General features: G+C 34.1%; 2 protein-coding genes across 4 annotated transcripts; both read right to left on the reverse strand.

The window, feature by feature from the left end:
* Positions 1-1876: 1876 nt before the first annotated feature.
* LOC114169965 (SART-1 family protein DOT2-like) lies at positions 1877-11042 on the reverse strand. 3 transcript variants are annotated; one of them, XM_028055380.2, is made up of 5 exons: positions 4699-5023; positions 3814-3939; positions 2753-3350; positions 2288-2372; positions 1877-2212 (listed from the first exon to the last, which is right to left on the reverse strand). In XM_028055380.2, exons 3-5 carry the CDS (start codon positions 3316-3318, stop codon positions 2123-2125), a joined length of 741 nt encoding a protein of 246 aa, XP_027911181.1. In that variant the 5' UTR covers positions 3319-3350; positions 3814-3939; positions 4699-5023; the 3' UTR covers positions 1877-2122. The 3 variants fall into 3 exon arrangements, with proteins under 3 accessions (XP_027911181.1, XP_027911185.1, XP_085524975.1); XM_028055384.2 differs by lacking the exons at positions 3814-3939; positions 4699-5023 and adding an exon at positions 10649-11042; XM_085668849.1 differs by lacking the exon at positions 3814-3939 and having other exon boundaries at positions 4699-6453.
* Positions 5661-9864, reverse strand: LOC114169964 (SWIM zinc finger family protein). The gene is made up of 6 exons (XM_028055379.2): positions 9666-9864; positions 9105-9489; positions 8116-8767; positions 7796-7995; positions 7465-7709; positions 5661-7271 (listed from the first exon to the last, which is right to left on the reverse strand). Exons 2-6 carry the CDS (start codon positions 9371-9373, stop codon positions 6478-6480), a joined length of 2160 nt encoding a protein of 719 aa, XP_027911180.2. The 5' UTR covers positions 9374-9489; positions 9666-9864; the 3' UTR covers positions 5661-6477.
* Positions 11043-11617: the final 575 nt, after the last annotated feature.

Here is an 11617-nt window from a genome sequence, read left to right on the forward strand (position 1 = left end):
CTGGTTATAGAGTCTTGATCTTAATGTCGGTGATTCATCCAAGTAGTCACTGAGAAATCATACTAAAGTTTGATTAATTTTTGTTTTGCTTTTAAGTTAAATGTTTTTTTTTTTTTTGAAAAATTTAAAACAAGCATGTTGATTTTAATTTTAAATTTGCATTTATTTAGTGCAATTTATAAAATTAAAAATAAAAATTCATCTCCACCTTGTCTCTCTGATGCATTTGGATTTAGTTGTAGTCCGAGTACACACATAAAAAGTTCAACATCTTGTGACATGCAACCACATTCACCAACCGATCAATGTTTAACAGAGAATACGCATCCTTTATACAAGTCTTCCTAAGGTCTATGTAATCGGTACACTTATGCCTCCTACACTTTTCCTTTTTGACCAGCACAATATTGGCTAGTCACGTGATAGAATGTGCCTCCTAGATGAATCTGATCTAGAGAAGCTTCACCACTTTGGTCTTAACTACAATCCTCTCCTTTCTTCTCCTAGCTACCTCCTCTTCTGGAAAACTCACTTCGCCTCTTTGAAAATTGATTGTTTAAGACTCAACTTGTTAGTATTTTTCTAGTCTAATTGCCTTTTCTTGGGATTTTTGTTCTTATTTCTTTATTTTAGATTATATTTTATTTTCTTGTATAAAATGTTGTTTTTTCCAAATATGTGTTAAGATGTTAGATATATATAAGCTATGAGAAGTAAAAGTATGCACAAGAGGTGTTTGATGAAAAATAACTAAAATATAGCTTTCAAATTGATTCATTGGAAACTTGTGCAATATATAAAGTATAATATCCCATAATATGAGAGAAAAACAAAACCGAATATATCATCATAATACATGAATATTTGACAATAATACAAGATAATAAAATATATGATATCTCCATCAATAGATTTAAAATCAAGAAATATATATCTCTAACACCCCCTCTCAAGATGAGCATGAAGCTTATGAAGGCCCAACTTGAAAGTAACAGTGTTTGGAGAGCTTGAGAAAGCCGAGACGAGACAACCGAGAACGATAAAACTGAGAACGAGAAAGCCGAGAGTTTGACAAAGTCGAGGACTTGAGAAAAACAAGAACATTGAGATTTTTTTTATCAGACAGGAGAAGATAATGACTCTGATACCATGTTAGACATCAGAGAAGAGAAGGTAATGACTCTAATACCATGTTAGATATCAGAGAAGAGAATGTAATGGCTCTAATATCATGTTAGATATGTAGAAGTTATAAGAAGGAAAAATATGTACAACTAAAATATAGCTTTCATATTAATCTATTAGAAACTTGTCCAATATATAGAGTACAATATCCCATAACAAGGAAAAAAAATAAAATCTAATATATTATCATAATACATGAATATTTGATAATAATACAAGAGAATAAAATATATAATATTTCCATCAATAAAATTAAAATCAATAGATATATAATATCTCTAGTATAATATGAAAATTTTCGATTGAAGATTTGCTGAATAAGAAGAAAAGTGCAATTATGCATCTTTGACCTTTGATGATTGGCAGGCTAATTATTCTTTTTCACAGAAATCAAATTGAGATGATTTATTTGTTTCTTTCGCTTTATACCTCTCTGGATTGCTATACATTTTGTTACGTAGAGGTCTGATTTGATTAGTTGTCCAATCAAATAAATATAAAGAAATTTTAGAATATTATTGAATAAGAAAGACTAAAATTATAAAATTAAAAAAATACTTTGTTAACTGTGTTACATATAAACATTAAATTTGTTTTGAAATAATCAACTCCGTGTGAAATCAAGGATACAACTTGTCCTGTGTTTGCTAAGGTAAGAACTAACAGTAATAAGTTCCAGACTATCCAAAGAGAAATCCACAATCCAAATTTTAGTTAATTCATTAAAAATAAACTCTTATCTGTACAGAAGGAACACGAATTCTAGAATGGAGAAAAATTCAACCAGTTGTGAGATTGCTAGCTCCTTAAATTTCTACTAACATACATCTTTCAAGAAAATCAAGTTTTATTACGAAATTAACACTAAATTCAGCTGCAAATCATCAGCAGTCAGCAACAGAATAGATGAACAACACTATGGGTACAACTTCTATGCTCACAGGACAAGGAAATACGATTTAGGCTTTTTTGGGTTATCCGAGTCTGATGTCTCAGTTTTCCTCTTAATTCCCAGAAAATGTTCTACCTGAAAAAATTAAAAAAATATGTATAAACATATGAAAAATATAACATAAAAGCTTAAACACGCCCTGAATTATACCTTACGATCACCAAGCATAGGTGTCAAGCCGCCAGGAAGATCTTTCTCAACAGTTGCAAAACCACTTTTTGGGTCACCAGTTTGTCTGCCAATAAAAAACCAAACAGTCACATACATTATTGGTATACTAACTAATCAAAACAAGGAAATAAGAGAAGATAGAAGAAACTACACAGAAACCATGCTTGCTATATTTACATAATTCCTTTGATATTGTCAAAGACTTGCACAATTCAGTACAAGAACTTTAATTTTACTGCCATAAATCACAGAAAATAATAAAAATAGGTTCCGTTATGCAACTCCTAAAACAATACACTGTTTCAACTTCCTTTTTGCAACAATAACTTTTAACACTAAATCACAAAACCAAACATGCTCCAAGTTTCTCAATTCATTTCATGCAAACAGATCTTTAAATTAAAACTTGAGGAATTATAAGTTTGCATAAAATTGAAAGCATACCCTGGTTTAACATGACCACTAAGAACAAGATAGGGGGTCTGCAAACGTGCTTGAGCTTCCCGCATTCTCTCCACAGACAGTGATGGTGTATCAGAACTCTTCATTTGCTTCATCTTCAATTCTTCTTGATATTGCTTCATACGCTTCTCTTGCTTCATTTTTCCAGGTCCTTTACCGTGGAACTTATGAGAAATCATTCGAAAGGCTTCCTTAGGAGTTAAAATTCTCCCAAATTCATCGGTCCTTTCAATGCGAATCTCCCTTTTTTTCTGAGTTTCCTTCTCGTCATCATCTACAATTCCAACCAATTTACTTTTCTTCTTGTCCATGTTTCTGCCACCCCATTCAATGCTTTCCTTAAGTGTTCCTCGATCTTTAAGCAGTTTCAAAGCACCTGATAATCCTTTCCCTACAGCAACTTCATGGATAGTTTCATCAGGAACGATTTCCTCTTTGCCTTCCTTATTGGGTTGTTCATCTTCATTAGTTTCTTGAACTTCAGTCCATCCACCACCCTCATTAGTCTTTTCTTCATCAGAAACAATAGCCTCTTCATCATCATGCATGAAAACATCTTCACTTTCTGGTTTACGTGCTTCTGAAAAGTACAAAGTAACATGCCTAAGTTTAATTTAATCAACTATCAGCTTCCCCATTATATAACACTTCCAACATACTTACAAAACATTTATATGTCAGAACACCTACTGTACTGAGCACAAAAAAGAAAGATCAGATCACAAACATTCAAATTATTATTGTGTCATTGGCAAAAATGTCAACAACAAGAGCACAATGAAATAACTATTATATAGATGATTTCCAAAACAATCAACAGAGTTCCAGCAATCCAAATGGATGAAAAAGAAAACTGATCCACTTTTAAATTTAATCAGGACAGTCATACTCATGAAGTACTATGAAATTCATTGTATTAGAAACCACAAATAAATCAGTCCTGCGAAAGTTTTAGCATGTTGTAATGATTACATATTTGAAACTGGGAGAAACAGTATCTTAAAGATCATAATATATAGGTACAACATAAATGGGGGAAAAACCTGCTCCTCAAAAATCTCAGAGCTGCAATGCTCTTTTCTTTTCTAACTTGCGGCTTTTACTAACCCATGCTGAAATCTCAGTATCACCTTCAGGCTGTTTCTTTGTTCTTGATTCTTTCATCCTATCTAAAAATATAAATATTATCACAACATAAAAGTCTCATACTTTCAAGTTTTAAGCCTAGAAATGTAGTATTAAGAACACAATCATCAAAATATGAAAATAAGTTGACAGTAGAAATGACAGCATAAAAAAAACCTAAATTGCGAGATATGTGTTCCTCTTCCTTTCACCCAAGGGAAAGGATTACTTTTACTTAAGAGACATTTGCTTAAAAAATTAATGAAAATAATGTCCATAGTTTTTTAAAATAAATCAAATGTTCTGAAACAAATGCTAAACAATACAAGGGTGGAACTTCATTATTTAAATTAATTTTAACTACAACTCCTAAACAATAGAAGCAAGACGGTGCTATCTATGCTTATTGACAAGTTGCTTAATAGGTTGGAATATCACTTTATAGTTTTCAGAAACTCTAACGTGCTACCAATTGAAGTGAGAAACATTCTTCATGCTGCCAAATCCTAACACACAGTGAAACAGAGCCCCAATTTGAGTTGAAATTAAGCATGCTGGGTAGTTATACAAAGTCAGAATTATACAATTTCAGAAGAATGTACCAAAGCCAGTAAACATAAATCACAATGGCGAAACAAGGACAAAAACAGGGCAAATCAAGGGAGCTTAAGGCATAATCAGGACAACCACAAAACACAAAACAAAGGCGAAACAAAATCAGGAAAATCAGTAGACAAAAACAATCAGGATAACCACACCAAAATCAGGAAATCACTAAAAAATTAAGGAATAAATAAACGAACCTGTTCGTGGTGGCACACCTCCTTGCTCTGCGTGGGAACCGCCGCTCTGGGAACCATCACGCCACGCCTCCTCTCCTTATCTCAATCTCCCTTGCGTAGCATGTTGCGTGGCGTCGCACCTCCTCTCTTAATCTTGGGCGTTGGTTGTCGCTCGCGGCTTCTTTCTGTATGGTAGTGGTGGCTTACGTGTCGTGTGGCCTGTGACTCTAAGTGCGTGGTGTGTTTTGTCTTTGTTTTTAATCACAGAGCCTCAACCACCTAGTACACCAGAGCAACAGAGATAGGTCTGTTTGAGAGCATGAGCATGCCCTTTTTTTCTTTTTTTTTAAACGGGTTGCCGACCGGACTGACCCGACGGTGGACGAATTATATGAATTGGGTTATTCAAGGCTGATGGATTGTTATTGGGATACTTCTTCCTCTACCTCCAATGATTTCTTCAGCATTCTTAAAACTTTTAAAATTTTTTAAAATAACTTTTTAATCTTTATCCCACTCACTAACGCTGAAATAAAAGATACTAAATTTTGAAATCCAATTAAAATAATTATCTAACCGGGGAAATCAAACTATAAAGATTGTCGAATTTTGAAATCTACCTATATTGTTACAAGATTTTGAAATCAGTTTCTAAGGCAAAAAAAGAACATCTAGTTACATAATCTCATTTTAAAGATAACAGAGAACTGTAAAATATTACTAAAGAAAAATAGAGGTGGAAATTGCATAAAAGACACCACTTACTGTTGGAAATAGGACAATCAATGTTTCTTATTTTCCTAGTAGTTAACCACGTTCAATGTATCTTATGAAGTTGTGATAATTTAATTGTTCTCTTGAAAATAGCTGAAGCTATTTATCAACTGTGTAACCCTTTTGATTATAAATAGATCAATATACTGGGTGGAAAGTCAATCTCAGACCAAAAAAAAAAGAATATCTACATTATTTTGGGCAAGACAGAAGTTAAAAATAGATGCAATTAAAAATATAAATTGAGTGTACCAATGGAGATGTTTACAATCGAGACAAATTGTTTGTTTTACAAGTAGAGGAAGGTGTTCGCTTGAAGGATGTATGGAATCCCACTACTTTTCTGTAAAGATAACAAAATATATAAGTACCCAATTCTACTAATTAAAGTGTGTGTGTGTGTATATATGTCTTGCAATTTATTTCAAGTAACAAGTCAGTAAATAGTACATGTACATAACATGTAAATCAATGAAAAAGAATATCAGAGCCAAAACTAAGAGTAGAAATGATCCATGGAATGATCTATCCTCCACTATGAACTGAGGACTTGATCTTGAAAGAACTTAAAATTCTAAAGATGGTACAACGTAAAAATTAAAAAATAAATTATTACACTAGCATGAATATGAAAGTCACAGGAAGTTGATGAAATTGAAAAGGGAAAACGAATTCTACTTTCTAAGTAAAATTTACCACTACCTCATCGCACGTGATCACCTAAAAGCATTGCCAGGCATAAAAGCTGAAAACAGCATACACACCACAATTGCTTTGCTTCGTCCACTTTATCTCCAACTACCAACTATGTTCGTATAATTACAGCAAAAACTGTTCTCTGATCAGGGTAGGAAGTATGCTGACCTTTTTAACAGATGCTGCAACTTCAGAGCCACGAGGCAACAGAATGAGAAAGTCGGACATTATAAAACTAGCAGAATATTTTGAAAAGAATTCCAGTTTGCATTGGTCAGACATTCTAGAATCTAGATCAAACATAATGACTACTGGTACTAGCCAAATTGGTCATCTTAATCGTGACAATCTTTTCCGTTTCCGGTTCTTCTTGTGCACAACAACACTTTTTGTGTTACTGCTACCATGAGGAATAGCCAAACTTGACGATGGTTTGCCAATGCAAGTTCTGCTTTTCTTAGAAACCCATTTCAGAGGCATATTGTTAACTACAATGCCAATATCAGTAGAATTGTTCAGTTCAACAAGTTTTTGGATTTGATCTAGCATCTGATGGGTGCACGCCAATGAAAGATCCAATGCAAATGAATCATCCACTGGTTTTCTCCATAAATCCATCAAAACCTCTTCAAAAGACCGGAAAGACATGGAAGATTGATAACCTTTAAGATTTTCACAAATCATGTTTACTTTGATGACATGCTTGCAAAGATTACCTTGCATTGACCAAGAACAATCACAGAATGCAAATTCAGATCCCGGATTCCACACTAGATGAGTTAAGCTACTATTTTTTTGGCTCACAACCTTGGCAAAGAGGTGGTCTCTATCATCCAAGGTAACAGCATAGTCTGGAATTTGAAGTGCTCGATGCCATGATGTAGAGAGAATATATTTTTCCTTCACATTCTGGAAAGAGTCACTTTCATCAGCATAGCGATCAAGCCAGTAGCTTGAATGCAACTCAGTTGTCAACTTGTGAACTAACCAATCTACTCTTTGCAGGGCTCCAAGATGTGAGTCATCAAAAAGTTTGGCTTTCAGTTTAACATGATAGGCTTCTAATGCTCCAGATGCTTCCTGGCTGGCTAATTGAAAATTTCTCATTGTTGAAAGCCACATTTCTGCACAACAGAACAGAAGGATAAGGGGAGAGCAAGTTAATTTATCAATTACTAACTAAGCCCATAAGTTCTGAAGTGAAATATTAAGGAACATCTAATTCACAATGTCAGGCTTTCAAACATACTTGTGAATATATCATCACTCAACAGATATTTCATGTGCATGCAAGGGAAAAAAGGAGAAAGATCTAACCAAGCTTGGGCAACCAGGAGGTTTTGAAGTATTCCATGAAAGTAGTCTGATCAACATAATCCAACATGAACTGTTCTAAGGCCTGTGCTGTATTAATGCCTCCCCAAATACTGTACACTATTGTACCAAGACGCTTAAAAATCTCCCGCTGAACCTCAATAGTACTGCATTTCTTAACAATATTCCTAAGCCATGATCTACGGACACGCCACAGTGAAAATAGCACAGGACAGCAAAATATATCTCTGTAAAATCAATTAATAGAAGTATGAAATTTAATTACCACTGCTGAGTATTAAACCAAACTCATTTCAAAAGCAATAAATCTTACCTCAAAAGATCAATTTCAGCTGCAGCATCATCAATTAAAAATCCACTGACTTTCCATCCAGGCTCAACACTACGAGCTCGATCAATTAAAGCTTTCAGCCACTTGGACACATCAGGCTTTGCAAAGCTACGTGTAATGACCCATGCAACAGGAAGTGCATGTTGTCTTGAATCAAAAACAAGTACCGTGAACAACGGATACTGCCAATATGAAAAGATAACTATGTTAGGTCAATTGAAAATGTACTGCAACGAGAGAAAGAAAACTGCATTTGCTTTAGATCTAGCATAACTTAGTGATGATTGGAAAAACAAAATTACTTTCAGTCTCTTCACACCAAAAGTAGAGTCTGCCGCAATAACACTTCGATGACCAAAGCGAATCATTTGTTGCAGCTGCCATTCTGTCTGGATCCCCAAGATGAAAGGGTCAGACTCTGAAGTATCTTGGTGAAAAAATACAGACTTTCTATTGCGCTCAATCCACATGCGGATGCTAGCTTGATCATCTAGATCCAGCTCATGGGTAGACCTTTTGATAATCATCCCTAGCTTGTGGACATACTGAGAAGCAAGACTATTTACTTTTGCATCTGAGCCACAATATCGTTGAATTCCTTCTATGTGTTTCTCCAAGATATTCTCTTCTGGGATGCCCAGATATATCATGGACATAGTTTGCTGCTGAATTTCGTTGCCTATATAAGGAATCTTTTTGGCACCAGGACCAATGGCATCTCTATCAAGTGGTCCATGGCAGATGAAACCAGACTTGTTAACATGACGCCTCTCATTGTATATAATAAGTGCAAGGGATGGACGAGCATAAAGACGTTTGACAACAAAATGACAAGTACAACCTCGCATAGATTGAGGCCTAGCAGCACGATTTCGAGTGTTAAGTCTATACCTTCGACTTGGTAATATACCTCCTCCCTCCCCATAATTTTCTGGTCCAAACGAGCACCAGTACCTTCACAAAGAGCAGGGTTCAACTACACAACATGAGTAATGGAATCCTAATTGGGCAGATCATCACTTTAAGTTTTAAATTATTCATGTTCTAGTCAGCTACTGCTTCCAAAATTCAGACAGAAACAAGGGAACTATAGAACTTATGAACAAATTTAAAACAAGGACCAAATTCCTACAAGGAAAGTACTTCACACTTCAAAGTAACTGTAATCTATCAAAACAGATGAAGCTAGAAAACGCTAAACAATTATCATAAAAGCCAAAAGAGGAAGAAACGGTCTAAAAGCTTGATCATAGTCATTTTGAAATACATTATAGGCATGGCAGAAACTTACAGCCTGTACTCAAGATACTCATCATCCTTGTACTCCTTCAAGCTTCCAATAGTTCGTTTCCTTCCTCTCTCAATATGAAACCGAGTGGGGCACTCCACATTCGAGCATTCACCAATTATAAAAGCATCAACTCTGTCATAGGGAATAAGGGCAACCACATCATGGTGCTCACCAGTGCCAAACTTGGTCCAAGTCAAGTCAGCAGCACTAAACTCCTCCTCAGGTGGGTCTTGCAGGGGAATTTTCCCTACTGATTCAACTATAGCCATATCCACGAGGATAAAAAAAAAACTTCCTTTCTATTCACACAGAACAATCTACAAGTCTCTGTTGAAACAATGAAAGGTTGAAAATAGTAAAATGTTCAAGCACGGAACAGGACACCCTGAAACAACACCAAGAAAATACCCTTTTGAGATAACAGTTAAAAACTTGATTTTGATAAATTATCCGCGTAATAAGCAATAAAAGCTAATCAATTCAATCAAAAGACAGAGCAAAACAAAGAAAGAAAAAAGAGTGAAGGCAAGCGGTACAGTGTCAATTGAAGGGTACACCTACACTTCCGCTTCAAAAATAAGGTGAACAAGATGATTGAGTGTTGCAGTCTAAGAGAATAGTGGCGCAAACTTCAGAGGAATTTGGAGATGCAAAAGGTTAGTGTTCGTTTGGGTTTGCGATGAAATGGGTCGGGTGAGAAGTGATGAATGTCTACAAGAGGATATAAGAAAACGACACCGTACTGGTGATTTCTATGGCTATTTCATTGAAAAGAAAAAGGATTTTATAACCCCTGGTTAGGTCAGGCTTATCTATTCAACTAGTGCAAGTTCCCGGCTTGTTAAATTTATAATTTAATTTTATATAAATATGTATTAACAAAATATACATGGATTAAATATATTTTTAATCTTTAAATTCAGATTTGGTTCGTAAAATTTATAATTTAATTTTATATAAATATATTAACCATATATAAATATATAATATATTATATATATATATATATATATAAAATGATTAAATACGTTTTTAGCCTTTAAATTTAAATTTAAAGATTTAATTTGAATTCGTCGGTGTCTCAAACATTTTGCTCTCCATACTTAATGATTAAATATAATTTTTTTTAATTTAACATTTTTGACGTGTTAAAAGATTTTTCAGATTGACAGGTTACAAATCCTAACACACACAGTGACACAGAGCCCTAATTTGAATTGAAATTAAGCATGCTGGGTGGTTATAGAAAGTCATATACAATTTCAGAATGTACCAAATCCAGTAAACATAAATCACAATGGCGAAACAAGAAGGACAAAAACAGGGCAAATGAAGGGAGCTTAGGGCAAAAACAGGGCAAATGAAGGGAGCTTAGGGCAAAAACAGGGCAAATGAAGGGAGCTTAGGACAAAATCAGGACAACCACAAAACACAAAACAATGACGAAACAAAATCAAGGAAATCAATAGAACCCAAAACAATCATGATAACCACATAACAAAATCAGAAATTCACGGAAAAATTTAAGGGATAAATAAACGAACCTGTTCGTGGTGGCACACCTCTTGCTCTGCGTGGGAACCGCCGCTCTGGGAACCGTCGCGCCGCGCCTCCTCTCCTTATCTCAATCTCCCTCGCGTCGCGTCCTGGTGCGTGGCGTAGCGTGGCGTGTTGCGGTGGCGTCGATGGCTGGGAGGAAACGTTCAACGGCAGCGACGCAGCGTCAAATGGGTGGGGGAAAGGAAACAACGGCAGCGTCGCGTGAGGTCGTGAGTGGTGGTGCGGTGCGGTGGCCGTCAATGGCTGGGAGGAAAACAACGACAGCCGTGAGTGGCTTGCAGCGGCGTGAATTGGTTGGTGAGTGGTGTGCTGAGTTCACTATATAGGTTTTTTAGGTTGATATGAAAGTGAGGAAAGGAGGAGGAGCGGATTTTCTTTCCTTTCGTCTCTCTCTCTGCAACAGCAGCACACTATCTTACTAACTTTAACTTAAGTTAATATCATATTTTTTTAACAAAAGTTTCAACAAAAAAAAAGTTTAAAATGATTTTTTTCCATAATTTTAATTAATTTAACTAATTAATTATATATATATATATATATATATATATATATATTTATATCTTTTATTTTATTTTTTTATTATGTAATAATTAATCTTTAAAAAATTATATATTTTAATTATTTTATTTTATTTTATTTAAAGGTTTTTTTTAATTCTAAGTTTTTTTCTTTAGTTTATTTTTTTTTGTTTTACTAATTTTTTCATTTTTTAATGGTTATTTTCTTTAAATTTATATATTTTTCAATTCTTTCTCTCTTAATATATATTTTAAAAATAAAATAAAATATTAATATATACATACATATTTTTATTAATTTTATTTTTAAATAATGTATTATAAATAAATATAATTAAACTTTAAATAAAAAAATTAGTATAAAAGAATATATATATATATATATATATATATATATATATATATATATATATATATATATACATTGAAATC

Source organism: Vigna unguiculata, chromosome 11 (genome assembly GCF_037176805.1).
Source record: "Vigna unguiculata cultivar grain cowpea cultivar isolate G323 ecotype 2 chromosome 11, ASM3717680v1, whole genome shotgun sequence".
Taxonomy (NCBI): Eukaryota; Viridiplantae; Streptophyta; class Magnoliopsida; order Fabales; family Fabaceae; genus Vigna; species Vigna unguiculata.

What these genes read in the sequence shown, in the direction of transcription:
- LOC114169965 (XM_028055384.2), bottom strand. Translation starts at nt 3,318, where the DNA reads ATGCATGATGATGAAGAGGCTATTGTTTCTGATGAAGAAAAGACTAAT. An exon ending in AGTGGTCATGTTAAACCAGG is followed by an intron (nt 2,373 to 2,752) that starts GTATGCTTTCAA and finishes TTTTATTGGCAG; the next exon opens with ACAAACTGGTGACCCAAAAA. An exon ending in CTATGCTTGGTGATCGTAAG is followed by an intron (nt 2,213 to 2,287) that starts GTATAATTCAGG and finishes TAATTTTTTCAG; the next exon opens with GTAGAACATTTTCTGGGAAT.
- LOC114169964 (XM_028055379.2), bottom strand. Translation starts at nt 9,373, where the DNA reads ATGGCTATAGTTGAATCAGTAGGGAAAATTCCCCTGCAAGACCCACCT. An exon ending in GAGTATCTTGAGTACAGGCT is followed by an intron (nt 8,768 to 9,104) that starts GTAAGTTTCTGC and finishes CTCTTTGTGAAG; the next exon opens with GTACTGGTGCTCGTTTGGAC. An exon ending in TTGGTGTGAAGAGACTGAAA is followed by an intron (nt 7,996 to 8,115) that starts GTAATTTTGTTT and finishes TCATATTGGCAG; the next exon opens with TATCCGTTGTTCACGGTACT.